Consider the following 18,477-nt stretch of genomic DNA (forward strand, 5'->3'; position numbering starts at 1 on the left):
AGTAACTTTTCTGAGCAAAATGGTATAAAACTAGAAATCAGCAACAAGAAAAACTCTGGAAAATTTACAAATACATGGAAATTAAACAATTACTCCTAAAAAAAAAAAAAAAAAAAAAAAAAACCAACAGGTCAATAAACAAAGTAAAAAGGAAATTTAAAAATTTCTTAAGACAAATGAGAATGGAAACACATTATAACGAAACTTACGGAACATAGAAAAAGCCGTTTTAAAATGGAATTTATAGCAATAAAGGCCTAAATCAAAAAAGAAGAAAGATTTTTACTAAACAATCAAACGATGCACCTCAAGAAACTTAATATACAAGAACAAACTAAACCCAAAACTGGTAGAAGGACAGAATAAAGCTTAATGCGGAAGTAAACAAAATAGAGGCTAAAAACCCAATTTGGAAGGTCAACAAAATGAAGATGATTTTGAAAAGATAAAGAAAATTGGTAAACCATTAGCGAGACTAAGAAGAAAAGAGGCAAGACTAAAATAAATAAAATTACATATTAAAAAGGAGACATTACAACAGTTCCACAGAAGTACAAAAAATAATAAGATACTATTATGAACAACTATATACCAAAAAATTTGATGACATGGAAGAAATGGCTAAGTTCCTGGACATATACAACCTCCCAAAATTAAATAAAGAAGAAATAGAAAATCTAAACACAGCAGTAATGAGAGAGGAAATTGAACTAGTAATCATAAGTTTTTCATCAGAAAAAAAAAAAAAAAAAAGCCCAGGACTTCATGGCTTCACTGCTGAATTCTACCAAACATTTAAAGAAGACTAATAGCAATCCTGTTCAAACTATTAAGGGAATTTAAGAGGAGGGACTACTTCCAATTTTTTTTTATGAGACCAATATTATTCTGACTCTCAAACTAGACAAGGATACAACAACAACAAAAATTATAGGCCAGTCTCTCTGATAAACACAAATCCAAAAATTCTCAACAAGATACTAGCAAACCAAATTCAAAAGCACATTAAAAATGTTATTCAATAAGATCAAAGGGGATTTATCCTGGTAATGCAAGGATAGTGCAAGATATGCAAATCAATAAATGAGATAAATCACATTAACAGAAAAACAAAAACCATATGATCATTCAATAGATACAGAAAAAGCATTTGACAAAATTCAAAACATCCCTTCATAATAAAAACTCTTAACAAATTAGGTATAGAAGATATGTACCTCAACACAATAAAAGTCATATATGACAAATCCATAGCTAACATCATATGATCAGGAACAAGACAAGGATGCCAACTTTCACCATTTTTATTCAACATAGTACCGGTAGTCCTAGCCAGGGCAACCAGACAAGAGAATAAATAAATAAAAGACATCCAAATTGGAAAGGAGAAAGTCAGATTGTCCCTGTTTTCAGACAAGATCTTATATATAGGAAACCCTAAAGACTTAGTGAAAAACTGTTAGAATTGATCAATAAAAAATACAAATTGGCAGGATACAAAATTAATATACAAAAATCAGTAGTGTTTCTATGCAATAATAGCAAACTGAAAATAAAAATTTTTAAAACAAATTCATTTACAATAGCTACAAAAAATTAGATAATAAATAAACAAGAAGGTAAAAGATCTCTACACTGAAAACTGTAAAACACTGATGAAAGAAATTAAAGAGGACACTAAGAAATGAAAAGATATTCCATGTTCATGGAATGAAAAAATTAGTATTGTTAAAATGGCCACACTACCCAAAATGATCTATAAATTTAATACAATCTCCATTAAAATACCAATGATATTCTTTACAAAAATAGGAAAAAAATCCTAAAACTTGTAGGAAATCACAAAAAGTCCCAAATATGCAAAGCAATCCTCAGCAAAACGAATGCAGCTAGAGGCATCACACTACCTGACTTCAAGACACTATATACTACAAGCTATCATAACCAATAGTATGATTCCATCATAAAAACCACATACTTTGACCAATGAAACAATAGAAAACCCAGAAATAAATCTACACGTTTACAGCCAACTGATTTTTTATAAATTAACTTTTCCCTCATGTGTGCCAAGAACACACATGAGGGAGAAGGGAATATGTGTTTAATATGTTATGCCATTATATGTTAATATATTATATGCTAATATATATGTGTTTAATAGGTTATGCTAATATGTTATATGTTAATATGTTAATAACATATTAAATATAATAGCATAATATTGCTATTATATTATAATAGCATAATTATATATTATTTTAATATTTTATTAATTTTATAATTTTATCTATAAATTTATAAATTTGTTTATTTTAATAATATATATAATATAATAGCATAATGCTAATATGTCAATATATGATGCTGGGAAAATTAGATATACACATGCACAAGAATGAGACAAGACTCCTACCTCTCACCATATACAAAAATCTATTCAAAATGGTTAAAGACTTAAATGTAAAACCTGAAACTATAAAACAATTAATATGGTTTGGCTGTCTCTCCACACAAATCTCACCATGAATCATAACTCCCACAATTACCACATGTCGTGGGAGGAACCCAGGGGGAGGTTACTGACTTATGAGAGCGGGTCTTTCCTGCGCTGTTCTTGTGATAGTGAACGAGTCTCATGAGACCTGACGGTTTTAAAAATGGGAATGTCCCTGCACAAGCTCTCTTTACTCATCTGCCACCTTCCGTGCCTTTCACCTTCCGCCATGATTGTCAGGTCTCCCCAGCCATGTGGAACTCTAAGTCCAATAAAACTTTTTCTTTTGTAAATTGTCCAGTCTTGGGTATGCCTTTATCAGCAATGTGAAAATGAACTAATACAGTAAATTGGTACCAGTAGAGTGGAGCACTGCTGAAAAGATACCTGAAAATGTGGAAGTGACTTTGGAACTGGGTAACAGGCAAAGATTGAAACAGTTTGGAAAGCTCAGAAGATGATAGGAAAATGTGGGAAAGTTTGGAACTTCCTACAGACTTGTTGAATGGCTTTGCCCAAAATGCTGATAGCAATATGGACAATAAAGTCCAGTCTAAGGTGGTCTCAGATGGAAATGAGGAACTTGTTGGGAAATGGAGCAAAGGTAACTCTTGTATGTTTTAGCAAAGAGATTGGCAGCATGTTGCCCCTGCCCTAGAGATTTGTGGAACTTAGAACTTGAGAGAGATGATTTAGGGTGTCTGGAGAAAGAAATTTCTAAGCAGCAAAGCATTCAAGAGGTGACTTGGGCATTGTTAAAGACATCCAGTTTTATAAGGGAAGCACAGCATAAGAGTTTGGAAAATTTGCAGCTTGGCAATTCAATAGAAAAGAAAATCCCATTTTCTGAGGAGAAATTTAAGCCAGCTGCAGAAATTTGCATAAGTAACAAGAAACCTAATGTTAATCCCCAAGACAATGGGGTAAATGTCTCCAGGACATGGCAGAGGTCTTCACGGCAGACCCTCCCATCACAGGCCTGGAAACCTAGGAGGAAAAAGTGGTTTCACGGGCCAGGCCCAGGGTCCCTGTGCTGTGTGCAGTGTAGGGACTTTGTTCCCTGTGTCACAGCTGCTCCAGCCATGGCTGAAAGAGGCTAACGTAGAGCTCGAGCCATGGCCTTAAAGGGTGCAAGCCCCAAGCCTTGGTAGCTTCCACATGGTGTTGACCCTGCAGGTACACATAAGTCAAGAATTGAGATTTGGGAACCCCCCCTAGATTTCAGAAGATGTATGGAAACGCCTGGATGCCCAGGCAGAAGTTAGTTGCAGGGGCCGGGCCCCCATGGAGAACCTGTGCTCAGGCAGTGCAGAAGAAAAATGTGGGGTCAGAGCCCCCACACAGAGTCCTAAGTGGGGCACTGGCTAGTGGAGCTGTGAGAAGAGGGCCACTAACCTCTGTACCCCAGAATGGTAGATCCACTGAAAGCTTGCACTGTGCACCTGGAAAAGCCACAGACACTCAATGCCAGCCTGTGAAAGCAGCCAGGAGGGAGGCTGTACCCTGCAAAACCAAAGGGGTAGAGCTGCCCAAGACTATGGGAACCCACCTCTTGCATCAGCATGGCCCGGATGCAAGACATGGAGTCAAAGGAGATCATTTTGGAGCTTTAAGACTTGACTGCCCTGCTGGATTTCAAATTGCATGGGGCCTGTAGCCCGTTTGTTTTGGCCAATTTCTCCCTTTGGAATGGCTGTATTTACCCAATCCTCATACCTCCACTGTATCTAGGAAGTAACTAACTTGCTTTTGATTTTACAGGCTCATAGGTGAAATGGACTTGTCTTGTATCAGATAAGACATTGGACTGTGGACTTTTGAGTTAATGCTGAAATGAGTTAAGACTCTGGGGGACTGCTGGGAAGGCATGACTGGTTTTGAAATGTGAGGGCATGAGATTTGGGAGGGGTCAGGGGCAGAATGATATAGTTTGGCTGTGTCCCCACCTAAATCTAATCTTGAATTGTAAGTCCCACAATTCCCATGTGTCATGGGAGGAATCTGGTGGGAGGTGACTGAATTATGGGGGCAGGTCTTTCCTGAGCTATTCTCCTAATAGTGAATGAGTCTCACAAGATCTGATGGGTTTAAAAATGGGAGGTTCCCTGCACAAGCTCTCTTCTCTTGTCTGCCACCATGTAAGACATGCCTTTCACCTTCCATCATGATTGTGAGGTCGTGGAACTCACACGTAGGTCAAATAAACCCCTTTCTTTTAAAATTGCCCAGTCGTGGGTATGTCTTTAATGGCAGTGTGAAAACAAACTAATATAGCCATTAAAAAAAAAAAAAAAAAGAAAAGAAAAGAAAAGAAAAAAAAACAGCAGAAAAACTTCATGATACTGGACTGGGCAAGGATTTTTTAAATAAGATCTCAAAAACACAAGCAATAAAAGCAAAAGCAGACAAAAGAGATTACATCAAACCAAGAAGTTTTCCACAGTAAAGAAAACAATTAACAGAGTGAAGAGATAACCTATAAGATGGCAGAAAAATATATGCACACTATACATCAGACAAAAGATTCATATCCAGAATATATAAGAAACTTAACAGCAAAAAAAAATCAATTTAAAAATGGGCAAAAACTTTAATAGACATTTCTCAACAGAAAGTATACAAAAGGCCAATAGGTATATGAATAAATGTTCACTAACCATCATAAAATGCCAATCCAAGCCACAATCAAATACCACCTCACTCTAGTTAGAAAGCCTACTAATAATAAAAAGACAAAAGACAGCAAGTGTTAGTGTGAATGTGAAGGAAAGGGAACCCTTATATGCTGTGGGTAGGATTATAAATGAGGAAATCCATTATGGAAAACAGTGTATAAATTATTCAAAACATTGCAACTAGAATTACGATATGATCAAGCAATCCCACTACTAGTTATATATCCAAATAAATTAAATCAGTATGTCAAACAGATACCTGCACTCCCATCTTTATTGCCACACTATTTACAATACCTATGATATGGAATCAACTTAAGTGTCCAACAATGGATGAATAAAGAAAATGTGGTACATATACACAATTAGATACTATTCAGCCATAAAAAGGAATGAAATCCTGTCATTTGTGGCAACATGAATCAATCTGGAGGACATTATGTTAAGTGAAATAAGCCAGAGACAGAAAGAAAAATATTGCATGATATTCCCCACATGTGAAATTTAAAAAGAAGAAAAATTAATATAATAGAAGTAGAGGGTAGAATAATGGTTACAAAGATTGGGGAGGGGAAGAGAGAGAAGGTGGGCAGAGGTTGGTCAACATGTACAAAATCACAGTAAGTAGATAGGAGGAATACGTTCTAGTGTTTTGTTGCACAGTAAGGTACATACAGTTAACAGTATTGTATTGTAGATTACAAAGTAGCGAGAAGAGAGTCTTTTGAATGTTCTCACCACAAAAAAAAAAATGGTAAGTGCATAAGGTGATGGGTACCCTAGCTAACCTGATTTGATCATTATACAACATATATGTTTCAAAATATCAAATTGTACTCTATAAATATGTACAGTTACAATATGTCAATTTAAAAACTTAAAAAAGAACAGCATTTAAATATTTAAAACTTATTTTGATCAGAATTATTTAACAATTTATGTAAAATATAAAGAGAATTCCTGAATCATTGTTTAAAAGCATAACTTTCCCCATTTCTACCTACTTGTTTCCAGGGCTAAATTATTCACTTTCCATGTGAATTCTAAGTATTCATCCTTCTTTACTGCTTTGTAAAATAGTTTCCATGTCAAAGAACTAGAACAAGTGTCACTTTCTAACAGACACCTGCTAAGTTAACTATCTCATAATGTAAGTTTCAGATCTTTTCCCTCCGTGTTGCATTTGTGGGAAAAAAATAAATATTAATTTATTTCACAAAAATAAATATTTATTTCATTAACAATATTATTTCATAAAAATAATATTTGATATACTTCTGGAAATCATCCAACATTCTTTCTTAATAGATAATTAGTGTAATGGTAAATTACACTAATAATATAATTAGTGAATTATACAATGAATAGTGTAATGGTATATTATACTAATAATTTAGTTATAACATATTACTAAATTATGCAAATAATTTAGTGTAATTTATTCTAAATTATACTAATTATACTAATTATACCAATAAATTATACTAAATTATACTAATTATACTAATAAACGTATAAATTATACATTTTAGTATAATTAGAAATTTTAGTATAATTAAAATATCTTTTTGGGCTTTGTAATGTATCCAAATTTTCTGTCTTCAGAATTACATTCACCAGAACCAGTTCAAGTACCAAGATTTTGGTAGTAGCCCCAAAATCCAAAATAATACTGGAGTTTCTAATCACCAGAAATTAGTCTTCTACAAAGTGATCTAGTATTTTTTTTATGATTAGTCTGTATTTTAAACTCTTAAAAAGATTATGTATTAAAATTCCTATTTAAAAATATATAAATTTATGTTTATACAATTATATAATGTAAATTATATGCTGTTACATATATAATATGAATATACAATAAAACATAGATATATATGTATGTATATATTTTATAGAAACACACCCATAAACCTACCCATTAGTTCGGTCTAATCTTGTCAAGCAGTTGTGTCGATAGAAATTGAGCACATATGCATTTAGTGGCATTCTCCTTCCTCGGTTATCTAATTTCCCTGGCCACAGCAGAGGAGCCTGAGCGCCGCTAACACCGATTGTGCGCAGAATGACCTGAAGAAAGACATTTTCTATTAATTCATTATTGATATGTAAAGACTAACTGTTTGCAGTTTCAGATTTCTTTTGTATGAATCTGTTTCTTAAAGTATGTTCTGAATAAGTCGAAGTGACAGAGGCAGGCAGAGGGGGACTCCCATGGGGGTTGAGGGAAATAGGGCCCATAAGAGGGCAAGGGGCATGTTACAGACACTGGCCAGTGCCACACTAAGCATGCCTCGGGAATGGGCAGCCCCACTGAGGCAAATAGGAACTCTCACAGCATACTGAAGGCAATTTCAACTTTCCAACTACAATACTGTTAGCAACATTCACTAAGGAAAAATAAATAGAAGCTGATTTTAAGGTGGAATTTTCATCATGATCTTAGTTGGTGCACAGAATGACCTTGAAAGGAGTGTCATGTAGCTAGTGTCTCCCTGCGCTCACAAGGAGAATAAAAAGAGACAACACAAACCTTTGGGTTCCGGAGAGAAGAAAAAAGTGGCGGAGGAGGAGGTAGAAGAGGAGAAAATGAAGAGAAGCAAAACAAACAAATAAAAACTAAGTCACCATGGTTCTGGGCACATTAGATAAATTAATCTGTACAGAATCAGAAGGAATCTGCAAATTCTGCCCATGCATGGGTAAATTTAAACTGTGGAGCAAGTTGGAATAAAAGTACAAGTTCAGGCGAGGCATGGTGGCTCATGCCTATAATCCTAGCACTCTGGGAAGCTGAGGTGGGTGGATTGCTTGGGCCCAGGAGTTTGAGATCAGACTGGGCAATATGATGAAACCATCTCCACTAAAAATATAAAAAATTAGCTGGGCATGGCAGCACGTGCCTGTAGTTCCAGGTATGTGGAAGACTGAGGTGGGAGGATCACCCTGAGCCCAGGAAGTTGAGGCTGCAGTGAGCCGAGATAGTGCCACTGCACTCCAGCCTGGGCAACAGAGTGAGACCCTGTCACAAATAAAAAGGGGGGAAAGGGAGGGGAGGGGAGATGAAGGAAGAGGAGGGGAGGGGAGGGGAGGGGAGGGAAGGCAAGGGAAAATATATAAGTTCAATAAGAAAATACATAATGTAGAATCTGTAACTTTGAAGAAGTTGTTTGATTATCTGTGTTCTTTTCTTTTTGTTTACTCTGGGTATCAAATAGCTTTGATATCTATATTCTTTTGGTTGAACTTTTAAATAATTTAACAGTTCTTTTAAAATGCCAATATTTATAATGAACCTGAAATTACATTAGCAGCTATTTAAATTTTGGTTAACAAAATTTTTAGATGTCAATTCAAACTGTGCAAGAAGATTCATGATTTTTTAAAATTCCTTTAAATGTTAAATATGCAAAAATACTTGAAGACCACTCTTGACATGATGTGTGACTCTGACCCAGGGATAAAATAAGCCAGTGCACAGTATCAATCTTTATTATTAAATATAATCAATGTGGAATTTATTTCTCATATTTCAAATTAAATCTAAAATCTTCCAGCACCCTAATATTTTATCCAGAACCTCCCAGAAGTTCTAATGCTTTGTGGCCCGCTTTGTAGACCACTGTCCCCAAAGACCCATGTGGTCTGGAGTAGAGAAAGCACTATGAGGTCTATGATTAATTTTGGAAAAATGTGAGCCACTTTCTTTTCCTCTTCCCACAGCAAACCTATGGCAGACCTCATTAAAAAATGAGAAAAAAAGAGGTGGTGTCTGAAATTTTAGACAAAGAAGCAGGGTTTCTCAGACCAACTCCACCCAGCATAAAATCACACTGGCCTCCAGGGTTTCATTCTCTTAGACAATGGTGCTGGCTTCAGTGGACATTTTTCAGTGTTTTGGGTTTGAGGTCCTATCAAGGCTTCACAGCAATGTAACCCCACTCTCTCTGTTAAACACGTTTTGTACATAAGATGAATCCTTCACTTACCTGATTGACAGTCTCTGGTCGAAGCAAATCATTATCTGCGTTCCCCGAAAGACAAACAAATGGTGAAACAGCTGCTCTTCCTTCCTTGCAGCTCATCAAGTGAGACACGAGCTGGGAGTCTTCACATTCTTTACCTGTGAATTCTGACCATTTTGGACTAGGTCACGTTAGGTTTTAAAAATCAGCCCAGAAAACCCTGTTAAACTCACTGTAGGTCAGGCCACAGTAGGTGACATTCATCTCATCAGAACGAAAACGGATTGAGATATGGTGCGTAAAGTCATTAACGCAGCTTGGCACAGAGTAATCATTCAATCCATGTTGACTATTAACTTATTATCATTACTCTTTATTACCTGTTATTTTTGCCTATGAACTCAGATATAACCTCAGAAACCTCCTAGACATGATGTTCAGGCAGCTCCTACCAGTGGATTTGGAGCTGGCATAAGAGATAAAACACAGGTTCCGTCCAGCAAGTACCATCTCGCTGGACTTTGAAGGCACCAAGTCACGCACTCAGGCCTGGCTCCTTTTTCCCATCATGACACAATCACACACTCCCATCATCTTTTCTCTGCAGTACTTTCCTTGCTTCCACCATTATTGTCTGCATTTGCTCATGCTGTGTCCTACATCAACAAATCTTGAGTAACTACAATGCTTACCTCCCTGTCTTTTACTCCAACTAAGACTATATTAGGAGACAGGTGAATACGGGAATCATTTTATGGCTCCACTCTTTACTCTTAATCTAGCTTGTTCTTCCCATTTATTCTCCCATAGAAGTTTCCTGCTATAAAATTGAAATTTGGAAGCTTAGTTACTTTGCAATACCAGTCACTCCTCAACCAAGAACAAATAATTGAAGCAAACAATGATATCTGCAATGTCCACTAGAACTTTCCATAATGATAGAAATATTCTACCTCTACTATGTCCAAGTAGAAGCTACTAGCACTGGAAAGTTAAAGTGACTAAAGCTAAAGTGACTAAAGAATTAACTTTTCAATTGTTTTATTTTTAACCAACTTAATTTAAATAGTGACACGTAGCTAGCTGGTGGCTACCATATGGGGTAGAATAGACTTACATGATGTTGACTATGGGCCATGCACTGTTTTAAGAACCTTGTAAACATTAATATACCTAATCCTCTAAAATTCTGTAAGCTAGGTAATACTTTTAGTCATTTCATTTTACAGATTAAAAAATTGAGACACAGAAAGATTAAGTAACTGGCATGAGACCTCATGGTTAATAAGTAGCAGAGCCAGAATTTAGACCTTGGCACTCTGCTTCCAGAGTTCACATTTGTAACCACTATGCTACTACCTCTCAGGGGAAAAAATACCAGAAATTGTGCCATTTTCTTTTTCATCTGTCATATTGTCTGACCCAGTTTTCCGACCTGAACAGATTGGCAACCTTCCATCAAAATGGTTCATGAATGACTTTTATTTTTTTCCTCCATTGCCCAATAAATACTTGGTAAAGTTTTTTCTTTACTTGGAAAACAGAGCCATTGCCACACCCTACAATGGGCTACATTGTTTTCTGGGGATAAAACACTCGGGTTAGCACAGCTGCTCTGTAATAAGCTCCTTTACCAGCTTTGAAGCATCCAATATCCAGACGTTTTCTTAGTCAAGATTGTTTACTCTTTAAATTGTTCCAGAATGAAACTAAATTTTGCTTACTGATTCTTGACAAAGGGAGCTGATACTCATTTTTCATGTTCACCGACTTGGAAGCAATCAGTAGGAAGGAGGCAAAATCCTTCATTACTGCCAGGTTATACTCATGTAAAGCAGCTTTGAAATCCTCCGGGAGTTCGGCAAGGATCACCTATGGGCGAAATACATTTCAGAGAGATCTCTTTACTTTCATTTAAAAAATCAGACTGCTTGGTGATAGACTGCAGCATGGTTCTGCAGATTGATGTTCATTCATCGAAGCCCTTGATTACTTTATTCATTTACGAGATTAAGGTAAAATTTCCTTTTGATTTCAATCAACATTTATAAATGTAAATATCTTTCCTAAAAAAAGTTGTTTTGACTCTACTTAGCCAAAACCACCAATTTAATAGAAACATGTCCTACACTGATCTTAAACTTAGGTATAGTTCAGAGACTTGAGGGACATATTTAGAGAGCAAGTAACAAGTTAGTGTAGCAATAGTAGCGGCAATTCTTTATTGAGTTCGGATTATGTGCCAACACTGTGCTGTGCTGCCCCAAGCACTTGTTGATTGTTAGCTCAATTAATCCTGAGAACAACCCTATGCAGTAAACATTTTCATCTCCATTTTGTACATGAGGGAGCTAAGCCTCACAGAGGTAAACTTGTTCCAAATCCAACAGGTAGTAGATAGAGAAGTAGCTGGTATTGCAAGCTAACTCAGCTTCCAAATTTCATGTTTAAAAACAAATTCTTTCAGAATTTGGACTAGAAGTTTCCTTAGCGTGGGTTAGAAATAGCTATGATATTAGAAATGTTCTTGGTTTTCTTCTATTACAATTATGGGTTTATTATTTATTGATATTTTCCTTATTTTATTCATACCCTGTACTTTTCCAATAACTGAGGTATTTTATAAGGGTGAAGATAATACACTATAATCATATAAATCAAAATTTGGTAAAAAGGAAAGAAAAGCAAGAAAGACAGGCTAAAATGGGGCACAAATTATATTCTACGATTCCTAGGAGCAAGTGTGAATGACACATTTCAGAATGTCTATCAGATAAACAGTTATTTATTCTCAGCACTAATATCAGATAAGAATTTTCTGGAGGATTCTTACAAAAGGCACACTGTGTGGACATAATAAAGAATGCCCCTACCAACTCCTTACAGTAGATAGTATGACAATTTCCACAAGCCTACTTTGGACTCAGCTTTATCTGTGGATGGACCAAGACAAAAGAACAAATTGACAGGTGCAGTTCTACACTCTGGTCAAAGTGATATGGTCTCTTTACTGCTATGCCTTCCATACCCTGCCATTGGGCCACCACTGGACACCGTTCTAGGGGAACATGTGCTGCTTATCACCTACACCTTGTGTTGTTTGCCACCTTCTCGAATGTGTATGCTATACAGACCCATCAGGAGAGCAAGCTCTTGGAAGGTAGCAACTATGTTTCCCAACCATGATTTTTGTTACAGTTTGCACATATTTATTGCTCAATAAATCTTCACTGACTAATATAGAGTAGTTATCCCAAATTACGGTACATAATATTACAGGTACATTAGATGATTTAGCATGACACACAGAACATTAAATAATTATAAAGCAGTTTTACAAAATGAAAAGCTAGACGGGCACAGTGGCTCATGCCTGTAATCCCATCACTTTGAGAAGCCAAGGTGGGCAGATCACTTGAGGTCAGCAGTTTAAAACCAACTGGCCAAGCTGATGAAACCTCAACTACACTAAAAATACAAAAATAATTAGTCGAGCGTGGTGGCAAGCGCCTGTAATCCCAGCCACTTGGGAGGCTGAGGCAGGAGAATGGCTTGACCCCGGGAGCTGGAAGTTGCAGTGAGCTGAGATTGCACCACTGCACTCTAGCCTGGGCTACAGAGCAAGACTCCGTCTCAATCAATCAATCAATCAATAAAATATCTTCTTTCCAGTCCTCTTCTATTCTTTCTGATAACCCTAGAAAGTCCAGAGGCAACAGACCACCATTCTTTCTCTAAAAGTTGATAATCTCTTTTCGTAGCAAAGAGAGAGCAGCTTTAGCTGAGAACCATGTTAACTGCATCTATTCTTATGGCTTCCTTAATTTTGAAACCAAAGATCCTGGCTTTCTATTTCTAGTAGTAGTAAATATGAACTTTCCTTTTTAAATACTTTAAAATATGTATGCATTTAAGAAAAGGATTAACAGTTCCAGTGGTGTGCAATGTGGATATATGTCAGTAACTAAAATTGGGTACTCAAGTCTGGAGGTATATCCAGAGGCACTGTGAGGTCAGAAAGCCTAGATTGACGCTAATTCCCTTTTTGTTCTCTATTTATTAGGGTTACTGGATAGCAACAAGCTTCTTCTCCATTCCCAGGTTCTACTGCACATTTTCTTAGGTTTTGTTTGCTTATTATTTTGTTGTTGTTGTCTTTAAAAAAAAAAATAAGAAATTGGAAACAGTGTTACAAATAAACTTAGAAAATAATTTTTCTTTCAGTCTCTCAACCCTTAAGTTAGGGGATTCTTTCTTAGGTGACTACCTCAATATTGTCTGAAGAGGACATTAGAGCTCATGATGTAATTCCTTCCCTGCACTCCCATCCCTAGCTGTAAACAATCCCAAGGGAACTACAGGTTCAGCAGTAGGGCTGTCATTCTATTTAAATGACTATTTGTGTATGTAATCTCTGTTGCTACTGAATTACATAATTTGCTCCAATAAAATGAAAAAACTTTAGGGTTAAGAATTGTTTGTTAGATTAACAGGGGAAGATGTTTGAACTAAAAATTAAATAGAACTCTAATCATGAGAAGACAACACATTAAAACAAACGGAGTAGCTTATGTAAAATGTAACCCTATAGGTACTGAATGCTTTCCAGTAGCATACATTTAATAACTATCATTATTACATCATTATAAGTATAACAAAACTTTACCTTTGACTGAGAAAAACTTAAATCAGCATTTTGGAATTTTGCTGGAATATATTTTCTTGCAAATAAATTTGCCAATACTAACACGAGCTTTTCCATCACATCTTGGGAAAACTGTTGTGCGCCTATTTAAATAAAGAGCATTATGGTAAATAAGAGTAATGTTGATTCCATGTATTTTGTGCTTAAATTTGTTTTTATATTACATTTCCTTCCATTGAAGGCAAAATTTTCCAGTAAATATATACCTCAGAAATTGACCAATTTGCCACACTACGTACACATTTAATTTTTTGGTTAAGACAGGAGCTTTTACATTCTGTGCCTTGTTTTTCATCCTTGCTATACCAGCCCTAGTTCCCAACCCAGAATGTTTACTAACTGGTTTCCTGACTTGCACTCTCCTTTCTTCAGGCCATCTTGAGAGTGATCAGTCTTTCCAAAGAATGAATATAAGCATGTCCCCCACTTACTCAAAAATCTTTGAGGTTATCTCAATGGCTAATTGAAAAATCCAGGTTCCTTGGCCTGCCACTTAGGGTGTTTCAAATGCTGTCAAAACGAAGCTCCCAAACTTACCTACCAACACTTCTAAACACTAGTTCTAGGTTCTGGTCATCTTGACCTACTCTCCATTCCCCATAACACATGAGCACCATACCATAGGCATTAAGAGGTGGCTAGGTTTAATTAACTGGGCTCTGAAGCATACTAGAATCACATGACCATCAGAAACTTATTCTCTTTCTATGCTTCTCAGTATTCTCTTCTGCAAATATTCTTTGTCAGTTAAGTAATACATAAGTAGCCCCCAAATACTCTATTAGAATAAATATAAGTTGACTTTTAGTGTCTAATTTTTTGGTATCTGTAAATCTGAACATATACTTAGTATTTATTTGCTTCAAAAAAAAGAGAAGAAGGAGGAAGAAGAGAAAAACATATCTGAGGTTTTGGCTTTTCAATAAATATGTTGCCATTTTTGGACTACAGGTATAAAACCCAAGCTTACCTTTCCAGGCTGGCTTACAGAGATTATGGAAAAGGCCTCTCTTGAGAAAATTTACAAAAACAAGATTTGAAGGTTCATGACCATGCAAATATGATGCAAGTCCTGCAAATTTTTTTGGAGTACCATTTTTATTCAAATAGTCCTAAAAATAAGGAAAAAAACATTGATTTAACTTACCATATACTCAAATACCACAAAATACCAGGGTGAGTGATTGACAAATATTACCTGACTTCATTTATTAATAAATGATAAGCAACATTATCATTGAATGCAGCTTATAGAAAGTTCAGTTGGTTTAGCATAGAAAGAAATTTACATAGTATTAAAGAGAACAAGAAAGCCAAAGCGTGATCATACCTCTTTGATCAGGAGCTGCAAAGAAAACAAAAAATAAAGTTTCAAAGTCTTCATGGCTCTTGGTCTCTTAAAAGACAGCAATGAATGCTTTAGCACTGACAACACCTATAAAAGAAGAGTACTTTAATTTATCTAGTTTTAAACAGTATTTGTAAATACTGATATGTAATAAATAGTACACATACATACTATATAGATAATGTTACCAGATCTCATGTGAAAGTAAATTTCACTTGATTTCACATTATCTCTTTGACTGTGTCTTCACATGCTACATGCTTCCTTGAATTAAATATGTCACATAAAGCAGAATTGTTATACATAACACAGATTGGCAAATAATCTGCTAAATCTCTGAAGCAGTGGTGACTCATAGTGGCCTGAACAAATAAAGTATGAAAGCCAATCTGGCTTACAAGTTTAGCTCTCTTAGGCCTAGAAGGCAAATTGAGTAATTACATTGTTCTGAGTCTTGAGTTATCCCATCAAACCTGATGGAACTAGGTAGATTGCAGTCAACAGAATGGAAATATTTGGATCTGTGTCATCACCCAAATTTCACGTCAAATTGTAACCCCCAATGTGGGAGGTGGGGCCTGATGGGAGGTGATTGGATCACAGAGGTGAATTTCCCCTTCGGTGCTGTTCTCATGATAGTGAGTGAGTTATCGTGAGATCTGGTTGTTTAAAAGTGTGTAGGCCGGGCACGGTGGCTCAAGCCTGTAATCCCAGCACTTTGGGAGGCCGAGGCGGGCAGATCACGAGGTCAGGAGATCGAGACCATCCTGGCTAACATGGTGAAACCCCGTCTCTACTAAAAAATACAAAAAACTAGCCAGGCGAGGTGGCGGGCGCCTGTAGTCCCAGCTACTCGGGAGGCTGAGGCAGGAGAATGGCATGAACCCAGGAGGCGGAGCTTGCAGTGAGCTGAGATCCAGCCACTGCACTCCAGCCTGGGCGACAGAGCGAGACTCCATCTCAAAAAAAAAAAAAAAAAAAGTGTGTAGCAGCTCCCTTCTGCCTGTCTTCCTCCTGATCCAGCCGTGTAACACATGCCTACTTCCCCTTCACCTTCTGCCATGATTGAAAGTTTCCTGAGGCCTACCCAGAAGCAGAAGCTGCTTATGCTTCCTGTATAGCCTGCAGAATCATGAGCCAATAAAATATCTTTTTTTTATGAATTACCCAGTGTCAAGTGTCTCTGTATAGCAGTGTGAGAATGAACTAATACAGAAAGTTGATACTAATACAAAGATATATGAAAATGTGAAAGTGGTTTTGGAACTGGGTAGTGGACAGAAGTTGGAATTTTGTGGAGGGCTCAAAAGAAGACAGGAAGATGAGGGAAAGTTTGGAACATCCTAAAGACTTGTTAAACTGTTGTGGCCAAAATGCTAATAGTAGTATGGACAATGAAGTCCAGGCTAATAAGGTCTCAGATGGACATGAATAACTTATTGGGAACTGGAGCAAAGGTCACTTGTTAAGTGTTAGCAAAGAGGTTAGCTGTACTGAGCTCCTGCTCTAGGAATCTGTAGAAATTTGAACTTGAAAGAGATCATTCGGCTGGGCACAGTGGCTCATGCCTGTAATCCCAGCACTGTGGGAGGCCGAGGCAGGCAGATCACGAGGTCAGGGTATCAAGACCATCTTGGTTAACATGGTGAAACACCATCTCTACTAAAAATACAAAAAAAAAAAAATTAGCCGGGCGTGGTGGCAGGCACCTGTAGTTCCAGCTACTCTGGAGGCTGAGGCAGGAGAATGGTATGAACCCGAGAGACAGAGCTTGCAGTGAGCCGAGATTGCGCCACTGCACTCCACCCTGGGTGACAGAATGAGACATCATCAAAAGAAAGAAAAGAAAAGAAAAGAAAAGAAAAGAAAAGAAAAGAAAAGAAAAGAAAGAAAGAAGAAAGAAAGAAAGAAAGAAAGAAAGAAAGAAAGAAAGAAAGAAAGAAAGAAAGAAAGAAAGAAAGAAAGAAAGAAAGAAAGAAAGAAAGAAAGAAAGAAATGATTTCGTGTATGTGGCAGAAATGAATTTCTAAGTAGTAAAGGGTTCAAGATGTAGCCTGGCTGCTTCTATCAACCTATGCTCATATGTGTTAGCAAAGAAATGACCCGAAACTGGAACTTGTATTTGAAAGGGAAGTAGAGTGTAAATCTGAAAAATTTGCAGCCTAGCCATGTGGCAGAAAAGAAAAGGCTACTTTCTGGGCAGGAATTCAAGCAGCCTGCATATATTTGTATAACTAAAAGGAAGGAAAATGCTGATAGCCAAGACAATTGGAAAAGGCCTCATAGGCATTTCAGAGACGTTTGCAACATTCCCTCCCATCACAGGCTGAAGTGCAGTAGGTCATAGCTCACTGCAACCTCAAATTCCTGGACTCAAGTGATCCTCCTGCCTCAGCCTCCCAAATAGCTGGGACTATAGGTACATGCCACCATACCCAGCCAGTGAAACTTTTTCTAATAAAGAAACCAAAGCAATTAAAATAGAAACCAAATAAAAAATCTAATTTAATATACTTATTACTTCAAAAACAACTTGAATGTGATAAATTGAAAAGGTTCTGAATATGATAAACACTATCAATTAAAAAAAACTATAGAAACTTCTCCTAAAAAAGTAACATATAAGAATAAAGAAAAGGATCCATATACATGGGCAGAAAAAGTCAAGTGACCTACAAAAAAAAAAAAAAGGAATCAGTAGGGCCACAGATTATATCTCTACAACAGTAGATGCCAAAGAAAATGAAGCATCAACAATTTTGAAAACTAATGGCTCAAATCCAATAAATTTATGCCTGGTTAAATTGTCCTTACTACAAAAGAAACAAAAATCTCCTCGAATATGCAGGAGCCCAGAAAACAGGCCACCCTCATAAATGTTATTATATAAAAAACAACAACAAAAAACTTGAAAGTGTACTACTCTCTCTTCCTGGGAAATTAATCAAAATTAAGAGCTCAAGAATGGGGCCACTTTTACATAGAACTGGGTGTCGCTGTTCTCTGTGACTATCAACAGGCACACACCTGACTCACTACAGGGTTCTGGGAAGACTCTTCATCTTGGCAAATGGAATCTGATGTAACTGGTCATGATAATGAATATATAAGAATATGGAAAACTTGGCAACCTTACAATGACATTTTATTAAATTTAAATTTTAATGTGAATTATATATTACTCAACATGGGGTTATACCCCCCAAAATTGTTCTGATTGAAAACCTCCGGCAAATTTACCAAATTCTGGTATCTAATTCAACATAACTGCATCCATTCTTTAAAAA

The 18,477-nt window shown here is 36.5% G+C and overlaps 1 protein-coding gene across 13 annotated transcripts in view; it reads right to left on the reverse strand.

The window, feature by feature from the left end:
• The window catches only part of DDX60L (DExD/H-box 60 like), a 119,544-nt gene that overhangs the window by 8,000 nt on the left and 93,067 nt on the right, over positions 1 to 18,477 (reverse strand). For 12 of the 13 annotated variants that reach the window (XM_030918211.1, XM_030918206.1, XM_030918198.1 and 9 more), the window contains 6 exons: positions 15,173 to 15,277; positions 14,813 to 14,954; positions 13,804 to 13,925; positions 10,862 to 11,009; positions 9,162 to 9,304; positions 7,091 to 7,242 (listed from right to left, as the gene is read on the reverse strand). In XM_030918211.1, the coding sequence (XP_030774071.1) occupies positions 7,091 to 7,242; positions 9,162 to 9,304; positions 10,862 to 11,009; positions 13,804 to 13,925; positions 14,813 to 14,954; positions 15,173 to 15,277 (812 nt within the window). The other variant, XM_030918252.1, reaches the window with a different exon arrangement.

The sequence above is a fragment of the Rhinopithecus roxellana genome, chromosome 2 (genome assembly GCF_007565055.1).
Source record: "Rhinopithecus roxellana isolate Shanxi Qingling chromosome 2, ASM756505v1, whole genome shotgun sequence".
NCBI lineage: Eukaryota > Metazoa > Chordata > Mammalia > Primates > Cercopithecidae > Rhinopithecus > Rhinopithecus roxellana.